General features: G+C 45.0%; 1 protein-coding gene across 2 annotated transcripts in view; it reads right to left on the minus strand.

The window, feature by feature from the left end:
- The window catches only part of LOC125287869 (C-terminal-binding protein 2), an 80,956-nt gene that overhangs the window by 40,513 nt on the left and 14,174 nt on the right, over positions 1-26,269 (minus strand). The window contains exon 2 of one of the 2 annotated variants that reach the window (XM_048233925.1): positions 7,718-7,873. In XM_048233925.1, the coding sequence (XP_048089882.1) occupies positions 7,718-7,775 (58 nt within the window). In that variant the 5' untranslated portion in view covers positions 7,776-7,873. Of the gene's footprint in view, positions 1-480; positions 503-7,717; positions 7,874-26,269 lie in introns of those variants that run through there. The other variant, XM_048233929.1, reaches the window with a different exon arrangement.

The following is a 26,269-nucleotide window of genomic DNA, read 5'->3' on the forward strand; positions in this document are numbered from 1 at the left end:
CATTCCATCGCCCTCGACCTGACTGCTTGGGCTGTCACGAGCAGAATGTTCTTCCAGCAGAAGCTCCGGCGACAGAAAGCCGAGTGGAGTGCTCAGAAGCAAAAAACACAGCTGGGTGTTCTATTTCATGTCTCAGGTTACAGGCCTCAGAGAGGAGGGGGGGCACAGGCAGGAGATGGAGTAGAGGAAAGGGTGAGGCAGAAGGGATCGGTTCACCTGGCTGCCAGCATGAGCTCAGCGTGCTTTTCTCTAGTTTGTTTCTCTCTCCTTTAAGGCTGAGCTATCATGTGGCCACACACAAGCAGGCCATGCTTAAATAATTCAGATCTAGAAACATTAACATGCAACGGGAAGGTAAATTGGACACCATATACATATGGGACAGACACACACACACAAACACACACACACACACACACACACTGACATACATGTACACACCACATACACACGCATGCACGCACACACACACAAACGCACCTTGTAAGGCCAGCCTTTACTCCATTTTGCTAGGCGAAAGGGACTCTGCTTGTGCATGGCATCGTGTGTGCATGGCATCGTGTGTGCATGGGATTTGGGAAGAAATACTGGGGTGGAAAAAAAAAATGAGAAAGACAAAAAACCACGAGGGTACAATGGAGGAAGAGGAGGAGGGGTCACACTAATCCTGCTGGGTTTATCCCTTCGTTTGGCTGGGCCGGTTCACTCACTCCAACCATTGCCATCAGGGATTAGTCCAAATAAAACCCACTTAATTCCACTACCAACCCAACCACACACACACACACACAAAACACACACACACACACACACACGGGACAACACTTGAGCTAGATTAAGTGTCCAACCGAAGCCTCCACTTCTCTTATACATTTCACACAGTAATTATATTCTCCTTAATACGAATATATTGGGGAACAGAACAGTTTTCTTGTGTTTGGATGAGTTCCATTCCCTTTCACAATATGAAAGTATAGACCGGTCATGCCATTGGGTTCTGCAGGTGTCAAGATGTAAGGGTGTAACCAATCAGACTGAAGCTCATACTAATCCAGGGGTGGGACAAAGCCAGAGACATGCCTGACCAGCATCTAGTCAACAAGGGAGTTGGCGGTGTAGGTGACTGGCTGGCCTTGGATTGTTGGAGAATATATCTTTAAATATAGAAATAGAGATAGATATATATATATAGATATATATATATATATATATATATATATATATATATATATATATATATATATATATATATATATATATATATATATCTTTCACTAAACTTTTCCATTGACAAGCTCGTGCTGTGAAGAATAATAAGGAAAGTTTCAAGAATCGTTTCCTTTAGAGCGGGAGATGAAGAAATGGCCATTGAATAAACAAAGTTGGGCTACTCAAGCAAGCAGTAAAGTCAATAACCAGATATACACCAATTCTGTGTGGAAATATTTGTATTAATGTATTATTTTTGGCAAGTCAATTTTGAACTGCTACAACTAAATTCCCTGATATTCCAGAAATGTCATGACCCGTGGGAACCCTGCATGCATACATACATACATACATACATACATACATACATACATACATACATATACATACATACATACATACATACATACATACATACATACATACATACATACATACATACATACATACATACATACATACATACATACATTATAGGTATATAGATTACACACACATAATATTATATATTATATAATATATTTGTCATATATTATTGCATGAATAATCATAAATATATTAATTGATATGATGTCATAGAGGGGGTTTTATACAACTAACATGAGCTAAACATATTTTTGGCAAGCTTCAGGCAATATAAAAAACATTGATCTTACAAATAATTCACTACTTATGGATATTTTATCACCACCCCTGTATCATAGAAGGAGATAACAAATTTTAACATTGTCTGCAAGTTCCATCAACTAATTATGATTTCTAAACAAAGGTTTAGGAGGAGCCCAGAGGGGAGATTGACAGCCACCACTCACCCTACTTCCGCTTTCTAGGAGATTTAAACCTTCCTTACCTGTCAACTAAGTCACACGCTCTGTGCGGGCGAGCTAGTGAAGTGAGAGCACACCAATCGATGTGGGTGGAGTCACATCACTGTAGAGCAGTTGATCTCCTCCATGACTAAGAGAATGTACATGACATAAAGTGTAACATTTTCAAAACGAAGCCAGTAACACATCTCCTCACTCTGACTCAATACTATAAAGGGAGACAAAAAAGATGATATGACATCAAGCTACTGAGGGGGAAAACCTGCGAGAGCAGATTTATGTGCAAGCATTCTCTCCTGAGAATACTGCGAGGTGTTCTCTCTGCTGGAGTCATGCAGCGTGTTTGTCAGCTGTAAAATGCACGATTAATCACAAACGTTGCATTTCCTCATGAAAACCAGAAGGAGTACCTCTTTCACACACACAAAAAAAGCAAAACTCTTAAGGAATGAGTGGCCAGAGGCCTAACATGTAAAATAGGGCTGCATAAAAAAAAAAAAAAAAAAAAGAAAACAACTTTCACACTGGACTGGCTGTCATCACTAGAAATGGGCTTTCTGCTTGCGATGAACAGTATTAGTATTAGGATAGGAGGCAGACAATCCAACAAAAGACAGTAGGGTGAATTCAATTTTCAATTTTAATGAAAGGAAAATTCATAGCCCATTTCAATATTGGAGATGCCATGTCTCCCTGCCCCAATCTCCTACACCTCTGCTTGAAATAGTGACTGGGTAATTAAGTGTTCGCTTTGGACAAAGGCGTCTGTTAAATCCATAACCATAACCATAACCATAAGTGATTTTTGCAGCACTCATTTGCATCCTGCCAGCTTGTCAGGAAATAAAAACTGAAATATGAAACATTATGAATAACGTGGATCAAAATGAGTTACTACTTCCAAGGCAATGATGCCCTTTTCAGTGAAAAAAACATTATCAATCATACTCATGCTCGGTTGGTTTTTGGCTGTAATGACAGACACGACACAAGTGATACTCAAGTGGGACATCTTTCTAGGGCATGCCTGTTCTTCATAGGCCTTGGCAAGCCATTCCTGAAGTTAGCTGGGGGAGTGATTTAGACCGCGCCCACTGTGGAACTGCCGGCCCATTAAACTTTCATGTGACTTAATAAATTAACACTACAACTGGCAACTTGAAAATTCTAGTCAATTACAGTGATTGTACAGTATATTAAACTTTTAACAAGCCTTGGGGCTTTTAGTTCCATATGCTAACAAGAGTCTGTGAAGAAGATGCACAGCTAAACATTAGCCATGTGTTTGAGGCCTTCCTTGAGCGGTCATATCTGCTATAAAATGGCCAGTGTCATCCTTAGGGTCAGGGCATCATGGGCGACCATACAGGCCGGACATGCTTTGGCAAATCTCTGCCCACAAGAGGAAAAGATGAGTCCAAAACTCAGGGAGCAGCAGCAAGCCAAACACCTCACTACAGAGCTCCTTTTCCGAATCCATTCTTGCATGCCATTTAAATTATCCAGCGGCAGATTTTTTTTTTTTTTTTTTAACCAACCCTCTTCCTCCCTCCCTCCTCCCATTTTGGAGGTTATTATCAGCCCAGTGGCCAAAAGTCAAACGCAGATGGGAAGGCAGGAGGGAAAGGAGGACATTTTGCAGAGAAACAGAAAGGAGCAGCTAGAGAGGAGAGAAAGAGAGAGCAGAGAAAAGCAAACCCAGCTTACAAACTGCCCTGCAATTCATCTACTAGGTTACATCTGAAAAGACTGCTTCCATATTGTTTATACAAAAAAGATGCAAGGTCATCCAGTCACAAAAATAACAGCAAAACCAAGATCGCACACCCACTGCCACTTACTTCAAAACACAAAGGCAGGAAGGTGTTTTTTTTTTTATACGCATGAAGTGATTAAGCTTTAGACCTTTGCTGTGGTTTCTGTTTCAGTTGGGGTGAAAATAACAAAAAGACCTCAAGGCTTCATAGGATGTGGGGAGATATCTTGGAAAGGACATAGACAGGGGTTTTTGGGATTTTTACATTAAAAAACAGTGGAGGTAAGGAGCTTGAGCTTTTGGCTTCCCTCAGCCCCGTACCAAATCACTTGCCACTGTTTGCTTATATGCACACAAAGAGGCCTTGATCAAAGAGTGCCTCCTAGTACTCACGTCTTACTGCAGGCAGGACAGATTATGTAAAGCACACATCAGTCCATCTAATGGTTTAATCAGCAATGTCATCCTGCCACAGGGCTTCCATAGACATAGCCGTATTTCGGATTCCACCGCCGGTCGTTCCAACATCTCAATTTGCGGTCGACTTTTGTGAGGCTCACAATATCGCTTCACAAATAAACTTTTCTTTTCACATACAGCCTAAATTATTTGGAGACAGAGAGGCTGGGACAAGCCTAAAACAACAACCACACAGGCCATATGAATTCCCGGCCGAGTCTTGAGGAGAGATGCTCATGCTGGAATGATGTTGGCGAGGAGGAAAAGAAGGAAACCAAGGAATCGGCTGTGGAGATGATGCAGATTCCAGATGATGCACGTTCTCCTCCCCACACACATTGTGAATTCCCTTGTCTGCCAAGCCCTACCCGAGGTATTGACGTGCGGAGATGTAAGATGCGGGACGATACCGCGCTTAAGACAAATAGATCTGCTGAGACTTATCTCTCCTCCGAGGAATAACAGTCCCAGCAAAGTCTGGCCTCTGAGTCTGATGCTTATCACAGCAGCCTGGGTGTAGAAATCACACGCTGGCCAACTGAAGGACAGCACCGCTTTGGCTTTGACCCGTCGACAGATCACAAGCTGCGCTTTATTTATTTTCTCCTTCCCTTATCTCCGCCCCTTGCGGTGACTGTGCATGAGCCAATGGGCTGCCAGGCCGCCGCAGCCATCTGGAGGCCCCCAATTTTAGGCGTCCGCTCTCTCTGCCTGAGCGCGTCTGCAGGTGCTACTGCCCAGTGCTCATCCGGAGCGCCTTCTCTCCCCCGCTCTTTAGCTTTCCTCTTCAGCCTTCAGAGGAACACCTGTTATGGCACACCTGTTATGGCACACCGCGCTCTCAACTGCCTCTGAGCTGCGTGCCCATCCAACCATCCCGGCTCCAGACGAACACTAATGCACTCCCAACCGCCTGTACAAACTCCGGCTACAGCTGGCAGAACACAAGGAGCCATGTACCTCTGGTAGCACCTTCATTACAAATGCAAAAAGTTCTATTTCCATTTTGCCTGAACGATTACCTTCACAGGGTCGTTTTAAGACAAAGTGAAAAAGATTTATGTAAACACTAATTAAGAACTACAGAAGACGATCTTAAATAGGAAGGTTAAGGTGTGGAAGCTTTTTTTTCCAAGCTCTCAGCCTGTGGTCAAGTGTGTATGTGTTTTTCTTTTATTGGTACACTGGTGCACAGAGGCTGACTGCTTGACATATGTTCCTCATTTCACGCATACTAGACTGTGAAGCGCTTACATCATTGACCAAACAAATGCACTGGCAGACATGCTAGTATGCACATGTGTGTGTATATGGGTTTCAAACACCTAAACCTTGAGAACATGTTGCACCAGAGAGCAATAAGTCGCTCTCGAATCACTGCGGACACTGCTGCTCACACACCAGATAAAACAATGCACGTGTGTAAATGTGTCCAGGACTATGTAGTGAGTACCTTAAAAAAGGAGACAAGTCTGACAAACACTAAGGCAACAGAACAGCATAACAGGGTGGCAATGCAAAGGAATGTTGCTGCTACAAACTAGAGATGCACCAATTGCAATTTTCTGGGCCGATTCCGATTTCCGTTTGACCTGCCGATACCGATTTTAGCCGATTCCGATTTCATTTCTACTAACAACTTTTCAGCACACAAAGATTAATTTTCTATCTTCTCTTTAATATAACATTTTAACATAGAAATGTAATCAACTTCTCAATAATGGAATGGCTGTTTAAAAAAAAAGAACAGATGAACAGACTATATCAAACTATAATGCTTCCCAGAGTGGGACATTCAAACACTAGTAAATGCACTGTGATGGAACAACCATTTTTTTTCCTTCACATCCAATATCCAACTAAAAATAGGAAAACAATTTCATGACACATTTGAACATGCTGCCATGGAACATATTTTCATATGCATTTATGGGAGGGCGAGGGAAAAGTGGGACCATCATGCAAACACTGGGGGGAGGAGAAATGCTATAGCGATTGATTAGGTACTCCGCCATATGTATAAAAGCAGCTTGCATCTATTTTGTGTCCTACTCTGTATGTCGCCGCTTGTTGACATCTTATCATGTATGATCGCTAAACTTTGATTCTTTTTATATATTATTATAGATAGTCTTTTTAATGTTGCAAGCCATTAACTCCATTCAACTGTGCACGGCGTTCGCTTTCTGCACATAGAAAAACTGAGTGGTAGCGCTTTCGTTGTACATCCAGCCCCGAGTGTTGGCCTTTGCTAGCTTATTCAAACTTTGCAAACTCAGATGGGTGATGTTGCTTCAAGTGCGGCACGTGAGTGCAATTGACCGGCATAAAATCGGCATGTCTCAGACTGACCGACCCGTCGGCAGGCAATCAGCCAATTCTGGTCACCAGTCGATCAATCGGTGCATCTCTACTACAAACATAAATCTCTAAATTTAAAGAACATGCATGCAGCTAGGTGGTGGGTCACACTACTCTGAGGCCAGTGTGTTGTGTGGGTACTCCTGCATCTATACTTCACACACACAGAGACAATGAAAGGCCCCTTTGACAAACTGAGTTTGGCTAGCCGCCTGGCATGGCGAGTGGAGGGCAGGTTGTGCCACTCGCCCTGCTGCTCTCACACACACACACACACACACACACACACACACACACACACACGTTTGCACAGTGCCAACCCTGATGTGAGCCTACAAAGCACCAGCAGGAAGGCCAAATGTAGGGCAGGGAGAGATTGTGTGTTCTGGTTTGTGTGTGTGTGTGGGTCAGGCAAGCATGAAAAAGCAGTGACATTAATGCAGTGAAGCATGCATTTTATACTGTATGTCAAGAAGTGTGTAAAAAGAGCATGCACAAGTAGGACGGTGCACATGTACACAAACAAAAGAAAACCAAAACTAGTCACCAAAAATGTGTATCAATACATGATAATCATATCCCTAATCAATAACAGTGGAAATTTCAAAACTCTAAAACATTTTTAATCATCACTATACTGATAAACATTTGTCCAATCACAACCCCACCACTTATTATTAAACAATTTCAACTTCAGCCTATGTTTATCAGTAAACACCATCATTGGTTCCAATTACCTGATCAATAATCAGTTGTGCACTAAAAAAAAAAATTGTTGACCAGACCAGCTGATGTACACACCAAGGCTCTGACCGTTAACCAAGAGCACATCTGTTTCTAGGCATTTAACACATCAAATTTCCTCGAGAATGACCAGGATTAAGTCTTGTAAGATCATTTCAGTATTCCCTGCAGAATACTGAAGCCATCTGCTAAAGATGATCATCATCTGATAGACTCAGTCAGAACCCTTAGAATGCAGTAGACAGAACATGATCGAAAATAAGCCAGGTAGAGAAGAGATGAAGTGTACAAGAGCAACCCAGTGTGTGTGTGTGTGTGTGTGTGTGTGTGTGTGTGTGTGTGTGTGTGAGAAAGACCTTACCTTCACAGATCCTGTCCAGTCTCTGTCGTTTGACTTTGTGTTTGTCGGTCAGGGCCATAGTGGGCCTCTCTGTCCTACTGCTGCACGCAAAGGCTTTTCTTCAGGGTCCTAACGCAGAGAGCAGCAGTCTCCACGGGGCATAACGCCACACCGCACCTACAACACACACACGCACACACGCGCGTTGAGACATCACGCAGACACTTGGGCAAACACATAGACAAGCTCACGAAGTTCAAAGTGACTTCAAGTGCTAGACTGCTCTGGGGCTGTGAACTGTGGAGTACAACACACAATCTCAAACACACACACACACACACACACACACACACACACACACACACACACACACAGCTCTCAGATTTGAACACATCTGTTGACAAAGGAAGACCCTTCAAGTTAATTTTTGTTTGTTCCAACACTTCTCCTGTTCCCCATTATTCAAAGGCAACTCTCATCTGCCCTCCTCTCCCCACGCACAACCACTAGCCCACTCCTTTATTTGCAAATTCCACAGCACAGGGAGGTTCAAGCTCTGAGACAGAAGCAGGGCCTCTAATCAGTCAGGCAGGGCATATCAAACATAAGGTTAACACAAGCTCTCTTTTTAACCCGCTGAGGCATCATGTGTCAACTTCTCTTTCCACTTCAGCGCCAATTTGCCGGAGGGAAGAGCTTGATTAGCTTGAAGGTATAATCGCCTGATTATAATTAGGTTTTTAACCAGGCATTAATTAGAGGCTTATTGAAATTTCATTCCAAAAGCCGGCATATGCCCTTTCCCCAAGGGTGAGGTATCACTCTCCACTCCACTGCATGATGGGAGCTGCAGAAAAAGCCTTTCGTTTTAAACGCACCCTGAAAGCACCAGACTCTTCTGAAAGGCTCTTTGGGTGCCTTCTGTGCCGGTCAGACCATGGGTCAGAGGAGCAGACGAAAACACACTAAAAGTTGCATGTCCATGCTAGCTGGTCATTTAGTGTACAGGCATCCTGGTCAGATGACCCCGGCCCCCCCCAACCCCCCACCCCCCTCCAGCTCAAAATAATAAATAAAACCAAGGCCTGTTGACTTGTCTCATACAGAAACAAATTGTACAATCTTATATGCAGTCAGAGACAGTAAACAAAAGACACAAAGCAAATACTGTCGCTGAAAAAATGTAGGGGAACGAAATCAAGACGCCTCAAACTGCCAAGGGAGGACCCAAGCTGCAATGACCTCATGTACCCAACAGGGGGAAGTAAAAGCTGATAAGAGCACAAGAATGTTCCCAGCTCTGGAGAGAAATGTGGGTTAAAGGCCTCTAGCCACTGAATAGTAATGATATGAATGTGATGAGAACAGCTCACAAATGCTTTATTGATGCGAGAGGCCTAGCAGGTATAAATCCAGACGTGACAAACATTCTCAAATGAGATAACGATTGAGAATCGCAGGTGGAGCAAATTTACACATGCGCGCGCGCACACACGCACACACACACAAAATCTGTAGGTGCTACATTGTGTGATGTATGAGCCACACCCTCTGCCCAACACAATACAGTACAAGAAAAACAACAACACACACACAACTCAGTTTGATCTGAAAAGGCAGCAGCAGACGATCAATGAGCAATTGATTGCAGAGCACCACCCTCTGATCCCCACCCCCTCACTTTTTCTGCACTGGACCTCCAATCACCAGAGAGCAGGTCTGCTAATCTTACACAACTCCACACACACACTCTGTACAGAACTAATAAACTAGTCACACACCAGGGTTCATCGTGACTATTCTACCGTCAGAAAAACAAATAACACAGCCTCCTGCTGGTCAGAACAAAACAGAGTAACACTGACAAAATACCAGAGTGAGGTTTGGTGAGGAGAGAGGGAGGGAGGGAGGGAGGGACAGAGAGAGAGGGAGGAAGACAAAGAAGTGCTGAGGTGGTCCTAATAATGGGTGTTCCACTACTGTCTGCCAAGAAATACTAACGCAGAGGGGCCCAGAGAAAGAGCGAAAGAGTGAGAGAAAATGGGGAGAGAGAGAGTGTGTGAGAGAGAGAGAAAGAGAGAGAAATTGTGTGTGTGTGGGGGGGGTTTCTAATGAAAAGAGCTTCTCCTGTTATCAGTGTGATTAATCGGTTGGCCCAGCAGCACAGTGCCCTCACAGTGAAGTGGGTTAGTCCTGACCCGCTGTACTCTGTGGGGATCAGACCAGACCAAACACACACACACACACACACACACTTCATTGATAAAACAAAATGATATGTGAATTTGTGAATTGTGACAATGTGTTGTTGTCTTGTCTGTCAACAAGACCGTCTGGTCCTGTCAAAGTCATGTCCTTAAATTGTATTGCCAAGAATGTAGAGAAAACTAACTATTTAGAGAATGTTAGCGTTAAAGTTGACTGGTATTTGGCACACACTTTTATCCAAAGCCACATGGACTTACAACAGCGGGTTCGGGACTCAAACCCGGTCCAACCGATCACTGCTCCACCTGGAGTGATTCTTTAATCGGTCGACATATACAAAGAGGGAGGCTCAGGAAAAAGATCCTGTAAACCACTTTCATACAAAAAGCTATGAACAGCATTGTGTGTGTGTGTGTGTATATGAGAGAATGGGAGGAGAAACAAGCAACTCAGAAAATCACTCCAATCCTAAGAAAACAATCACCCCCAGACATAACTCAAATGGAAACACACACACAAACACAGACAGAGATCGAGAGAGACAGCCACAGAATTGAACCAGTAAAGGCCTGGAGGTCAGTCTGCTCTGTGATTCCCATGTTTCTCTCATCCAAAGCACAGAACAGTACCCTCCACGGTCAGCTGACTAAGACCCCCTTACACACACACACCCTGTGGACCCAGCTCACTGAGAAGGGTGCCACTCTCCTCAGGAACAAGACACAAACAGGAACCAAATTCTGTGACTAACTTCAGTGCCAGAATACCCCCAGTCTCTCTTCCCCATCTCACTCACAGGCCACAGGGGGGAGAGAGAGCGCGAGAGAGAAAGAGAGAGAGAGAGAGAGAGAGAGAGAGAGAGAAACACCCTTGATCCTTTCTCACATCAGCTTCCTTCTCCTTACCAGAGTATCAGCCTGTGGCCCCTGAAGTCTGTGGAGGCCTTCAGCGCCCCCTGCCAGCCAAAACCAGGCACTGCAGAGGAAGTTGGCACCGAGAGCTGGGCCCCAAAGTCAAATTGGATTAATATGGTAAAGTGTCTTGTAACATGATGAAGTGCAAAGATAATACTGCTGTTCTGCAATCAATCTTCCAGCAGGGAGGGAGAGAGAGCGTGAGAGGGAGAGAGAATCTAAACGCTCTCTGATGTGATTAATTGGGCTTGCTGAAGCAGGAGAAGCATAATTTGGTTTGGTAAGCAGATGTATAGGGGAGCGTCCTCCTTCGGAGGCTAATTAGTGGGGACTGATTGCGCGCTCTCTCCCTCTCTGCTAGCCAGCTCCAGCTCATCGACACACTTAGCCCTCGGCATCGGCAGGCAGTTGCCGGCCAAACTGTTAATGTCATATGATCCCCACCGAAATACCCCCCATCTCAAAGAAAAAAACTTTCTTCATCTGATCAACATTGTTGACTAACTCCTCTGTAGTGATAAAGGGTTAGAATGGAATGGCAGCTGCATGAATCACAGCTGTCCTTAATGCTGCCAACATTGAATGTGCCGATATGTAGCCTATGGATCCGTATGTCAGCAGGCAAAATGTCTGTGTGCACACATGTCAAAAGCATCATTTACGGGTGTAAATAATTGAAAAGGTCAGGCCAGGAACCTGCTGTGATTCCCCTCGCTGGCAGACAGACATTTAGACACCTCCTCACTGGCTCCTCCAAAATGAGAGCCCTTACCTTTGGGAGTGCAAGAGGGGGGAAAAAACGGTTCTGAAGTGCACTGTGTGGTGCGACTTCCAAAGATTAAATCAATCAATTATTCATCTCCTGACATTCAGCTTTCGGTTCTTTTTGGTTGGGGAGGAACTCGTGTGAGAAGAGACAGGAACTTCATTACAGGTTCTGAGGCAACAGTGCGGGTTAGTGGTGCTTCTGTACCGGTTTTGACCCCAAGAAAAAACGTGAGAACACTAGCAAACAGGTCATGCAGCGAGGGCTGGGATAAGCAGCAGAATTAGGCAGAATGTTGATAAGCCACACAAACACCCTAGCATTGCTTTAGTGGGGTCCAAGTTTGTGGGTTAGTGTAGATATCGATGCCTGTGACCCGAGTCCCACTGGAGGAGCACTCAAGGATAAGTCCCACTACCTCCATCATATGCTTCCAATCGTGGCTACAGGTTTTGACAGGCGTACCCACACCAACCCCACTCCACACAATGGCCAGGAGACACAGCCAGACCACACTTCAGTCGCGGCCTGTCAGCGCACCATGTCACCATCCCTCAACAACAACGCCACCACCGCCCATACCACGGCTATTAGGTTCCGCCTCTGAAGGCCTGACCCCCTGAGTTTCAGAAACAAAATGCACGCTTAGTTTTTTTAGTGGCATCATTATCGCTAATATTAGAGAGACTTTTCAGCTCTCGTTCTCGGGCAGCTTTTTTTTCCCCTCCCGCCCCTCTTCAAACAATGGAGTCTGTTCTGCCCACTCAGCCTGCTTTGTTCCTGCAGAGCTAAATCTTTCAGCGAGGAGCCAAAACACCAGCAGCTTTGCGGGGGAAAACAGGAAGAGCTAAGACAGCGGAGAGAAGGAGCGCGGGGGGCTAAAAATACCAGCTTACCCCGGCGAAGCTGTCGCTCAGGCACACGGACCTGGGAAAGGTAATGAGTCGGTCCTGATGGACGCGTGAACCACGGAGCCCGGCCACTAAACTCATACACAGGTCAGGCAGAGGCCCAATGATGACCCAGGACTCTCTCTCACACACACACACACACAGAATTTCCATTCTTCTTTCATCGTACTAACATTCCTCATTCATGACATACCATCACATCCATACTTTCATAAACACTCAATTGTAAAGGATTCTTGCAAGGTGTGAATTTTTTTTTTTTTTTTTAAGCACATAATTAGTACAGATCTATAATCATACTTTTATGTGCTAACCCCAGCTCTCCTAATCAGCTTCTACATCTACGGCCCCAAACAGTGGATAGCACCCTCGAGCCAAAGCACTCGGAGAGGACCAGGGGCCTGTGACGAGGCTGACAGAAGGATTCTGATGGCCAAAGCTTGGAGAGCAGTTCCTCTGAGCCTTCACAGGATGAGCAGGAGTGATTCACAGCTTCCTGCTTCAGGAGAGAAGCTTGTGTCCACTCCAATCCATGCCCACACATGGATGGACACTAGGGGTGTAAAGATTAACCGATACGTATCGGTATCCGTTTTTAACGTGTAAGATACGGCTACATCGATACGTGAAGCCCCGTATCGGAATAAAACTGAAATGAACCGGTCGTTATATCGATTTACTTGTTACGAATCGGTTCACAACCTTTTCTGCTCGCTCAGACTCTCATTTACGCTCCAAGCAGCGCGTTCATCCCACGTCCGGTTTTGAAACTATATGTGGCACGGAATTGTGGGTAATGCAGTTCGTTTTTGGCTACATTCATTGCCCAAAGTTGTCAAATGACCTCATTTGACAACTCGCACTCGGTCGTTTGTTTTACGGTTTTTACTCTTTTGTTTTTCAAAATCCAGCGCGAAATTAAACACTAAACAGCATTTTGTTCATATTCACTCAGACTTGTGGCATTATAGGTTTCTGCATTAGGTCTACCGTTGGAACAAAATAAACCCAGAGAGTTAATTGATATGTAGGCCTATTTTATTCTTGTAGGCTATATGAGAAAAGGCCAAGAGTGTCTTAAGCACTGTTTTATTTTTATTTCGGTATTGTCTTACCTCAACAAGGCTAAAGCTCCATGAAAACCATCAGATATAACTCTATAAAATCTATAAAAAAAAATATGTTGTATTTGGCTGCTGCGTTTGACTGAAATGTAGACTATTCTTTTTTCATTTCAATACAGTACAGTATATTAAACAAACCTCAGTTTAGATAATCATATTCACACATTTTTTTGCCTAATTGACAACCATGACCATGATAACTGATAATATAAAATTAATGTGCACCTTGAGCAAATGATAAAAAAATCTTTCAGAATGCTTTCCATTCTTGAACTGCATCTAATTGCATCGAATCGCATTGAATCGTACTGAATCGTTTTTTATGAACATGTATCTTTTCTTGTATTGAATCGTGTCCATATATCTAGATGCGAATCGTATCGTCTTTTACATGAGAGATTTACACCCCTAATGGACACACATATACACACACACCTGGGATATAACAACAAAAACTAAAATCTACCAGCGAAAGAAATTAATTAACGGAAATAAAAATCCAATTTGCAGTTTTGAAAATGCAAAACAAACTAAAACAATGTTTTTATTTTCAAATAAATAAATAAATAAATAAATAAATAAATAAATAATATATCATATTTGATATTAAACATTCTTTCATCCTACCCTTTTCAGCTATAAATCAAGCTTTAATTTCCTCACACACCTCAATACTTTACTAAAATTAACTATAAACTAAACTATAACTAGTCAATTCCCTAATATAAAAATAGCCTAAACATACTAATTATGAACTGTAGAAAGTAATAAGTCTAAAACTAAACTGAAATCAAAAACTATTGACATTTTCAAAACTGTAATAACTGACGCGCACACACAAATATATGGTGGAAAAGGCCCAGTTTCAGCTCTTCAGCTTGTACTGGTACAAGGCCAAACTAAACAAAGTGCTGATAAAGTCCAGACCAGCGGAGAGAAACACAAAAGGCAAAAGTGTGCGTGTACACACACACACACTTCCCAGTTTGACAGTGACATGGTGGATGGGCCAGTTTTCTTTGGAGCCCTTCTCTGCATGTCTCCAGCTCCCCTCCTAGCACAGATGTGCTCATTTCAGACTCCCAGTCAAGACGGCAACTTTTTCCCACAGACACACACACTCAGAGAGAGAGAGAGAGAGAGAGAGAGAGAGAGAGAGAGAGAGAGAGAGAGAGAGAGAGAGATGTTCTCATGTTAATTGCTAGAAGAACTCCGGAGTCCGGAGTATAAAGCTATGTAGCCATTCGTTCTGGAAAGGTGGAGCCTTACACATTACTGATGGGGTCGTATTGCGCCAAGGGTCCAAAGAAAACCTTTATTTTATCACCGACATGGAAAATAAGACATATTATGGTGTGAGGGTCAAAATTATTCTCTATTTTCACAACAGTGTGCATATGTGAATTTGTGTGTTTGTTTTTTTTTTTTTTTTTTGGGGGATATGTAATGGAAGAGGCTAGACAGGGCCAGCTCCATCCTCCACAGTCCTAACTTTCCACTTCTTCTTGGCCCAATTAAGTCTAGAGATGTCCAAAAGACTCCACATTTGCTCTAAACAGATGGAGTTTTGCTCTGAGGTCATTTGTACAGCTGGGAGAGGTGTAGCTACCTTCTAAAGAACAGTATCGGAAGGGAAGCTGGGCCACAGTGGAGCACCCACCCTGAGCCCAAATGGGGCCACACAGTTAAGTGTGCAATCACATGCTAGTGCTGGCTTGGGTCACATGACAAGCCCACAGCCTCCTTTTGTAGAATTCAGAACATGATGGGGTGGGGGGGGCATAGAGAAACAAAGTGAGCAAGCGAGCAAGAGAGAGAAAGAGAGAGCGGGAGAATGCTTGAGGCGAGGTTATTGGCACCCTCTGACAGTAGAGCCATCATCATACCGAAGCAAAATAAAAGAGGGCACTACATAAAAGCAGAAGGATCTATAAATACAGAGGAGTCAGACAGAGCATGACTGCACACATTAGAGCCTTTTTTTACATTTCCGTTGGTTAGGGGTATGTGTGTTTGACTGACTGTTCCTCAAACCATTGAGTGCATCACAGGCGTAGTCAAACAGAGAGAGGGGGAAGCCTCTCAGCTCATCGCCACTTCTCCATATGTAGAACACATCTCTGGGGGCCTCACTGCTCAGAGTAGAGCCTGTGTGTGTGTGTGTGTGTGTGTGTGTGTGTGTGTGTGTGTGTGTGTGTGTGTGTGTGTGTGTGTGTGTGTGTGTGTGTGCACATGTGTTAGACAACCTGTTGAGCACAGTTCATTTCTAATCATCCCAGCAGGGGCCTTGTTAATCTTCAGTGGCTCTTTGAGTGGCCTGGAGAAAGATCTCCCTTGGAAGTGTTCTGGAAAGTTCTAAAGAGGAACCATCAGCCACAGCACTCATTCCTCCAAGGGGATGGTGTGTGTGTGTGTGTGTGTGTGTGTGTGTGAGAGAGTGAGAGAGAGAGGGGGATGACTACGTTCAGAGCACAGGCCACGGCTTCAGGGTTCACTTCCTGCTTTCATTAGCGCTGGCTTGAAAGGTTAACCCAACAAAATGACATCATGACAGAAGCACACGCTGCATACAGGCCTCCAAACAAGCGCTAGTCTCTGCTGTCAGAGGTGCTTATCCCTTGTTTTTGCTTTTGCCTGGAGCACAGTAGCCCGCAGACAGGAGCTGATAACACAATCAGTTCAGTGAGTGATGCATGTAGACAGGAAGCTCCACCATTGTCTGTGATGACGGTTACTGTTTGTAATGAAGTATACCTTCAGTTAACACACACACAGTCTGACCTACCATTCTTGCCATCACATCATAAAATCTCTCCATCATGAGCTTCTTCCCCTGGAGTAGCCTGTCACTGAGGAAAATCTAGTGGAGCCAGACCCAAATATAACACTTCATCGCAACATGAAAAACCCTATTCAGCACTTCACCAGAGTGTGTGCTTCTGAGTGTGTGTGTTTTGTTTGTTTGTTTGTATGAATGTACCTATATCAATGTCTATATCAATGAATGCAGATAAGGAAAATATCTGTACCTCTTGAAAGATAAATAAGAATTTTCAGCTAACCTATGTGAATTCTTTCATATTAGACATTTAGGCTTTCTTTAGATTTTATGCTTGACCTGATATTTTGCATGTTATTTTTAATTTTAGTCCTACATAATCCTGACATTTCTCATGTGTCTACATGAGAAATACCCTGTGTATGGTAATTGGGCCAGATCAACAACATATCCAGCTGGTAGCTAATTTTATGTTTTTGACTGAACCAATTTCAGAAGATGATTATTATTCAAATTGAGAAAATTGTTTTGAAGATTGAAGAGGTGTCTTTCTCCTATACAACATTGTAACTATACCAGAAATGGCTAGTTCCTCAAAAGACTAACACAGATTTGAAAAAGAAACAGAAACACGGGAACATGCTACATAATGAACAAGAGCCTCTGAATGGCTTCAAAGTGTTTTGGGGTGGAGTTTGGCTGCAGTTGACATCCACAAATGTGAGTGTGTGTGCATGTCTGTCTCAGGAGAGGGAAGGAGGGAGGTTGCCTGAGGACGGTGTAGCAGCGCTTCCCACAGCAGTGAGTGTTAGGAGCGGGACGACAGCGGGGAGAGAGGCAGGTGAAAAATGGCAGTGGCGTAGCGGAGTGCGGCCTTGTGGATTAACTGCAGAATAAAAGTGCTGATCACCAACAACAGAGCAAAAACAGCTATTCATCACACCGCCACACAATCACACGACGCTCAGGCACACACACACACGTACAGTACACACATGCACACACATACATATCAACACATACACGTAAAGCAATGTCAAAGGGCTCACGCATTTGCCTTGAAATATAGCACCGAATGGCTTTCTTGGCAGATATATTGATAATGCCAATATGGGGGGGTTTGGTGTAGTTTCAGGGCTTCCTACGACCCACTCTCTAACCACAAAACAACACGCATCACCCTCCTTTAGCTTGACAGATGATGAAATAGCCAAACAAACCCAAAGTTTATATCTATGGATCTATATCTGCTTATGTTGCCATCCAACGCTGGCCGTTCCCCCTCGCCCTGTACATTGTGCTGCACATGCACTTCTCAAAGGACCTGGGATTAAATAGCGTAAACACAGAGGGGAACGAGAGATGGCCCACATCTCTCTCTCTCTCTCTCTCTCCTCACAGAAAAGACCATCCCTCCACACAGTTGTGCACAGGCAGGGTTGAAAGTCTGGCACCCTGAGAGCGGGACAGCAGAGGGTCATCTGGTATCTGGTGCTTGTGAACAGAGGGGGAGCCAGAACAAAGTGCTTTTCAGCTGTGGACACAGAGCTGCTAGTGAGGCCATGTTATGGAGGTGGGTGGGGGTTGGAGGTTGTGTGGGCGCGCGCCACACACACACACACACACACACACACACACAGTTACAGTCCCTGCCCTGCACCACAGGGCGGACAGACAGTGAAAAGAGGCATGAGTCATGGGACTACAGCCCGACTGAAAAAACATGAAGAGCCTGGGGCTCTGGGTCAATCCTGTGGCTGTGTGCGCACTCACACACACACACACAATACGCCTGCACGCACACAAGCACGCATACAAGCATGCATACACACACACACACAATACGCCTGCACACACACAAGCACGCATACACACACACACACACAAGCACGCATACAAGCATGCATACACACACACACAAGCACGCATACACACACCATCTCTTCACTTCACCATGACCCAAAACACAGGATCCCATCATGTGATCCATGTTTTTTTTAACCTTTTCCCCCCCTCTCCCCCTCTCTCTCTCCCTCTCTCTCTCTCTCTCTCTCTCTCTCTCTCTCTCTCTCTCTCTCTCTCTCTCCTCTCTCTCTCTCTCTCTCTCTCTCCCTCTCCCTCTTCTTCTCTTTCCTGGTCTTCCTGTGGTTTTGTTTGTGTGTGAGATTGAGATTCTTTCAGCCGAGCCCCACAGAAGAGATGGCCTCCATTTCAACTTGGTGGGTCGCAAGGGTCAACGTGCCTTTTATAGTAGTGAACAGCCCTTGTCACAGCGCTAAGTTTGTTCTCCTGCCTGGCACAAAATGTCTCCTGACACAAAGCCAGGCTCACATCAGCGCACGCTCTCTGAAGACGCAGGCACACATGTGCTCACTCTCGTCCGTCCACCCTCTCCCCCCCCCCCTTTTTTTTTCTCTCGCTCCAACTCTCGCTCTGAACATTCAACCCACTGTGTTGCCAATCAAAATAATGCCTCTCACTCTGAAGTCTGAAAGACAGTTGCAGCTCTACCCTCCTTCAAAGTGTGCTGCTGAAAAGATGATCTGTGTGGACGCCGGGTGACCGACTCAATATAAGTCTGGAGCGCAACACAGAGCCGGCAGGGCAACATAATTTAGCCTGCACTTTCTGCCTTCTGCCTGAACCGAAATGACTTCTTTTGATTTTATTGTGTGAGGCTCTCCCCTCACACCACAACCCCACCCCTCAAACACACTCAATGTCTCAACTTCCATCTCTCCATAGCCAAAAAGAGCCAAAATTGGACCTGCTGAGAGCAACTACAGAACAAACACAACATAAATGTGAGCAGGCACCCAGCTCTTGGCTCACTGGAAAAAGGGGACAGGCCCAGCCACTGTTAATAAAACCCAATATACTGTCGCTTTGACAAACACATTTGCCGCTTCCATTGAAGGGGGAGGGTCTTCATATACTCCTCTGCTGCCAAGAGAAACAACACACAAGTCAGCCTACCAGGTCCACCCAGGAAGTCCTCCTCTCCTGGTTCTGAGAGTCTCTGTGCAGGTCCATATAGATTAATGGACCCCCCCCCAAAGCTCTGTTCGTCTAATTAAAAACACTATCACCCCACAGCAGAGGGAAACACAGCAGCATGACCCCGTGAACTTGGGGGCAGAAGGGTGGCGGGGGGGCAGAGGGGGGCTCTTGAGCACGGGGATTGTGGAGGCTGGGGGTTGGGAGAGCTTCTATTGTCAAAAGGTCAGCAGCACCGGTGGTGGCGTTCCCTCCAGAGCCGCGCCCGCCCGCCCGGCCGGCCGGCTTTATTATGCGGGATCGGCCTGGCAGAGTCGCTTTTTACGAGGAACCCAAACCTGATGCGCCATAAAAGACAGCCAGAGAGCGCCACTACTCTTAGCCAAATTAACTGGCAGAGGGATGGAGGGGAGACGACAGGAGAGGGGGATGGGAGGAGGGTGCGGAGGAGGGAGGAAAGGAGAGGGGGCAGGGAGGAGAGAAAGCAGGAGGGAGGGGGACTGCAAGCAAACTGGGGTGGGGGTTGCGGAAAGGGGGGGGGGGTGGAAGACCTGCAATCTCCAGGCAGAAAATTAACAATCCCACACTGCACTCTGTCTGCCTGGCATTAAATGTATGAAACGCATGAATTACTGTGCTGGGTGAGGGGAATTAACTCTATATATCAAACACGGTCCGGATAGTTCAGGGGGTGGGGGCAGTGCCCCTGTGCGAGTGTGTGAGTGTGTGTAAGAGAGAAAGAGGTGGAGAAAGGGAGTGTGTGTCAGTGTGTAAAGGGTGGGGAAAATAAAGTAACTCAACATTTCTATCTCCTCCCATTAAAGTTAAGCGCCTCTCTCTCTGAAGCGCATAAAGCCGTCAGGCTGCGCTCTGATTGATGCCGGCCCTACCCAGCTCCTGTCCTAACTATCAGCAGCCTCCTATTAATGTTTCCCCTCTCTGTTGCTCTCGCCATCCACTCCTCTGGAAATGTAATGAGACTGCACCAGCATACAGGAAACTGCTGACGCCAGTTCATGCTCAATTCCCTAATAATGCCAAAAGCTGGCCTCCGAAATGGAAAGAGGGGACCAGGAAGACAAATCGAGTGAAAGATAGGAAAACAGGAGTGTGAGGGAGCGAGAGAGATGATGGCACTCTTGGGGCAGTGAAGTGCTTCATATTATTCATTACCACACAGATTGACCCATACTTCGGAGCGACTGCATTGTGAGCTAAGCAGAGTGAGGCATGGAAAATGTGTCAGACCTGCGTGTGTGTGTGTGTGTGTGTGTGTGTGTGTGTGTGCGTGTGTGTGTGTGTGTGTGTGCCAGCGCAGGTGTCCAAGATGGTATCAGCACTAATGCCTTCATCGAAACGGCAGCTCCACACAACCGCCTACAAAAAAAAAAAAAGTTACTTCAGTAAGGTCATCAGCCTCTGCAGAATGCAGATGTGTATGGAAAGGCACTTTTCTGCAGCCTGTCCGTGTGTGTGTGTGTGTGCGCGCATGTGGACAATGGACACACATGCACATGTTTACCACTTTCTCTTGACCACAGATGAGAGAGTCAGATAGAGCATTTCAGTTAAGACAGCGCGCCTTAGCAAGCCAACAAAGGTCAAGGAGACGGCCTAATTGAGTTGGGAGTTTAATTACAGCGTGTTTATAACCTTTTAGAGACATCTGCAGCTCTGCCTAGTAGATAGATTACAGGAGCCTGATGCAGAGAAGGCAAAACACACACATCCACCCACACACACGCTCGCTTTCTCTCTCTCTCTCTCTTTTCTTTTCTCCCTCTAAAAACAATGAAACTAAATGGTGCTGATTAGTGTTCTTCCTGAAAAACTAAGGGGGAGTTTGTGCACAGGCGTGGTGAAAAGGGTGGGCTAAAATGGCGGTGTTGCTCAAACATGGCAGCAGCTGTCAGGTGGAGCTTGGTGAGGACTTTATTAGCCTCGTAAACGGCAGAGGGCTATTTGCTTTGCGCCCATCTCCTCGCACTAGCAATGCCATTTAATTTTTCAAAAGCCATGCTGCTGGCTTGGGTGGGGGTGGCGGTCGCGGTTGCTGTCATTGTGGGTGTGGGTGGAGCATGTGTTTGTGCATTTGTGTGTATGTGTGTGTGTGTCCTTTTGTGCCATTCACAAAGCTTACTCAAACCTGTCAGAACAGGAAGTATGGACATGGCAGCCTTTACTTATGATCTGACTACAGCACCCATAATTCTCATTGTAAATGGGAATACAGATAGACTGAAATCCAGTATTCAGAGAATCGCTTCCTCTCGTCAATGCTGATGTGTTTGGCAATCACTTAGGGCTGACTGATGTGGCTGAGACTAATTGCAACCTCAGGTGAAGTTGAGCGAGAATGTTTTGGTTGCTGTTGTGTTCAGCTAATATGTTGTTTCTCAAACTGCATTCATTAGGGTATTGTACGAAGGATTTGGGGTCTGTAGAGAGGGAAAACGCGAGCAAGAGAGAAAGACCCAGCCCAAGTGAAGCATGTCAAATTAGGAGCGAATATAAAACCACTGCTTCAGGGACTCATTAGAGTCCAGGAACGGAGACAGGGGGAGCATTTTTTTATGTGGAGATGTGTTTAATTCAAATCTTTCAGTGGGGTGTGTGTGCACATGCATGTGTGTCTGTCTCAAGCATTTACAGCACACAACTACTCTCCTCTGTGGCTCCTGTCAACATTATTTTTGTTATTTAAGTCTTGTTATAGAGTAGAGGGTGAAAAAAAAAAACCGCATTACACAAACTCAAACATGCACGGTGTATTAATTGCAGTACCAAGCTACTTTTACAGTGCTCTGCAGTGTGAAGAAATTTCATACTTTTAGAGGCAGATGTTTATCCATCATGCGTTGGGGTGCCACAAACAATTGACACCAAAGACAGTCAGCAGAACATCTAACTCTTATCACACAGATAATACCACAGACAGAGCAGGTTCAGGCCGCAACACTAAACGTCGGTGTGAGAGAATTCTGAGGAAATGTTTCGCTAGGCAAAGTCAGCTGTTCATCTTCTACAGCCTCCTGCTCATGTGCCTTGCTGGATGGGTCAGTGGCCATATTTAGGGACAATGACGTCTCCTTAGTGAAGTGAGGCCATCTCTGGGGACACCTTGCTATCTCTGTTGATCTCTGCGCTAAAGGGTGCCAGGTCCGGAGCCATCCGGCACACAGCACAACACAGACTGGGCATTGCCCCGTGGTTGCCATGGCAAAACTCATCTCTCCCAGACCATGGCGCAAAAGGCTCCTCCCTTCTCTCAGGGGAAAGGCATAAACTACCTGCGCATATTTGTCTTTTATGCACCCCCCCCCCTTCACCCTTTCTCTCCATCACCTCATTTCAAAGGAGCTGGAGATCAAAGCTTAGTGGATCCTTTGAAAATGGACTGGCGAGGGAGTGTTTAGCTAATCATTTATTTAAAAAAGGAGAGAAAGAAAGAAAGAAAGAAAGGAACGCATCCCTTGCCAGCCTCCCTCGGTCCTCTCTGGGCGGTTCTCCAATCTCTGAGCATACAGGAAAAAGAAGCTCCTCCACTGGCTTCAGAGGATGGATGGGTGTGAACAGCCAGGAGAAAATGGCCGAAGCTAACAGGTTAACCCATTCCTCACCATGCCTTACATACTGAAAGACTTATAAGCTTTGATCCAACATCAGAACACACAACAAAGGTAAACCAGCAACAACAAACAACGGACTGACTGATTCATGGGGAAATGGATCACTGAGGAACAGAACTCGGCCATCTCTTTTCATTAAATCGTTGTGGATATTTCTGAATGTACTCATGTCTCAGATAGCCTAAATGTGTGTGTTTTTTTTTTTTTTTTTAAGCCATTCAAATGTGTTGCAGCCAAAGGACGGGATGTTGGAGTGGACATTCATGAATGGACCAACATTTGGGCAAGACAGGTTATTGGGTAGTTATTTAGCTAGCTGTGTAGAGGCCACAATGAAACTGTCATAGCTAAGTAGCGTTATAAAAAGACAGAGGCTCTTTGTGTTTCTGGACGCAGTCCAACAAGGATTATGTGGCTTTCATAAGGCAATGAAGCAGAGTTTATTCTTTTACCACTGATGGGTATGTTATTGTGAAGCCTGCTTTAGTAATGCCAGCTATACGTCTGTGTGGTGTTTTCAGTGATACTTTCTGTCCTTACATATTTGTCAGACAGCCTTTTCTCTAGGCATGTTCTGTGACCTCCAAGGTCAACCCCCATGTCCAACCCCCAAGGGGCGTATGACTAGAAAAGGGGAATGGAACTTCGAGAAATGTATCGGTCTTCATCAAAGGATAGGGTCACAATTGCTCAGCATATTGAGTGGGGCCTTAAACAGTCATAGGCCATATGAGAGCAACAGTGGATGATGCAGCCGTACATAGAACGCACCAAGCTGAAGCAGCTTAACAGTTTTGCTGCAATCAATCATTTATTCAGACTGCTAGAAATCTTAGAGTACATACATAGACAAGTGGGTTTGTTAGGATATAGGCTACATTTGTAAGAAGTGGAGAAGCAACCTATCTAAATGTTTAATGGGCTGGCCTATGACAGATACTCCTTGTTTGAGAGGGAGGGGGTGGGCAGGATGAAGAAAGAGCAAAGTAGCCTGGGCCTGAGTTAAGACTGGGCAAGAGCCAAGAAGCACTTACTGTTACAGCACAGTCAAGCACACAGCAGCATTTAGCAGAGTTGGATGCCTGACTGACTGACTGACTGACTGACTGACTGACATGGCTGCCTCACCAAGACCCTGCCAGTCGGCTTCAATTTTATCATTTCATTTTTCAGTGGACTCCATGCATGCCTGGGCAACTCCTTGAGACCAACTGTGGCAGAAAAGTTCAACACAGTCAACGAAAGATTTTCCTTAATCTCACATTGTATTTAATGAATTGCTTAAAAACCAACAGTATCTTTTTCCCCCCCTTGAAACAACATATTGTATTAGAGGTCCATTAGCTACATGGGACCTAAATTTGGGGTTCAGTGAAAAAAAAGAGGGCTAAAGCTACCAAATCCTACAGTCTAATTATCAAGAAAGTTAACTGTAGGGCACCAAATCTTTGTCCCAATTTTACCCCCCTCTCATCTCCCCAATCTCAGTCACCCCATCTCCATTCAATGATGATCCAGCCGAGAGCAGGCACAAAGCCTCTTCATCCCACCACGCCACTAAGCCCTCCATTGTAACTCCATCTGAGCCAGTGCACGTCCTCTCAGAGATGGGAAATGGAAAGCATTTTCCTGGGTTACGCTGGTTGGGTGGGAGGACAATGGCTGAGGCTCTCCAGAGCAGGTTAATGAATGCTTTCAGAAGGTCCTCCATTTCGGGCCAGGGGAGGTTAATTACAGAGAACCACACTAACAGCCAGCCAAGTTGATTTTATGCAGAGGGGAGGGCTACCTCATAACAGTTTCAAGTAGAAGCCATTTCAGGAGGAGCTTCATGTTGGGCTGGGGGTGGGGTGTTCTGTGGCAACAAACAACCAAATCAACAAAAAAGTTTTTACTTCTGAAGACTGAGCACTACAACCTGAGTTGTGTCCGTTTATTGGGGTGCTCAGTACGGCTGAACGATTAAACCATTTTTAACAAACATCGCAATTTGAATGAAAGAAATTAGCAAGTTGCAAAGATCGCAATGAATTGTGCTTTTCACTTCTCTGATTATTTAAGAGTAGCCCATTTTGCTACTTCCTGAAACAAGACGAGGAACGTACCAACATTTTAAAAAGACCCATAGGCAACAGTACAATGAATCCACAGCAAAAAACGCAAGCAGAAATAGTGCTGGTCTTGCCCAAGAAGTAATATTTCATATAGTGAACAGAGGCCTGACTTTAAAAAATGATACCACAAATCAAATGGCAAATTTCAATAACTGTCAGAAATATCGCAATGAGATTTTCTCCCCAAATCGTTCAGCCCTACGACTCAGTCTAGCGGCTGTTCATGCCAGGACATGGATGTGCCATCCGCTGCCGGCCCTGATAAATGCAGCGCTGCTTTGGAAGGGCTGAAGGAGGCGCTCCTTCACTTGTCCTTTTCGTTCCGGGAGGCCAGCACCATGACATTTATCCATTTTTCATGAACAGACTCCTTACGTTGTGCACCATGACAAACAAATCAATTTCCCAGCAGTAGATTACTGTGCAGAAACAATAACAACCTGCAGAATGAGGCCCAGAAGAAGCTGTGAGAATTAATTGCAGGAGGAGCACAGAGGGACTCGCGGGGCTGACGACGGCAAGCGCTGCTCCTGCTGCTCCCCTCAGTCTGCAAATCTGTCTGAAAAGGCAAAGACAATTTACCTGACAGCCTTTAAAAACAACACTTTCACCCATGATGAGAAAGTGCTCAATGGGAGTTTCTCTACACTGCTTGAACAACCACTACAGAGATGGATGTGATGAGTATCTAGCTCCTCCATCAGAGCTACTGATCTTCTTTTGAGCTTTTTGAGTCTTTTAAGTGCTCACCAATCTTTTAATACATAGAAAATAATAATCTTAATTTCATCTCAATTTAACCCTGTCAAAAAATGTAATAGTCCTGTTCTCTTAGTTTAACTACAATGGAGATCAAATGGGAGAGGCTGAATTTGCAGTCTGCTTTAAGTGAGCTATGAGATCAGGTGAGCTGATATAAACCAACCAAAAAAAAACATGAAGGGGTAAGAGTTCAGGGGACCTGTCAGAAATATCATCCCTGCTCAAAGTACAGCCAACTCCTGGCTGTTGGTGGGAAGGGTCCTGGTTTATTGTTGAGCTCAGAACAATGAGGTATGCTGGGTAATATTTCAGGAAGTGAGATGATATGGATGATTGAAAAGTGCTGTGTTGTGCTGAAGCAAGGACAGA

The sequence above is a fragment of the Alosa alosa genome, chromosome 22 (assembly GCF_017589495.1).
Source record: "Alosa alosa isolate M-15738 ecotype Scorff River chromosome 22, AALO_Geno_1.1, whole genome shotgun sequence".
In the NCBI taxonomy this organism is placed as follows: Eukaryota; Metazoa; Chordata; class Actinopteri; order Clupeiformes; family Clupeidae; genus Alosa; species Alosa alosa.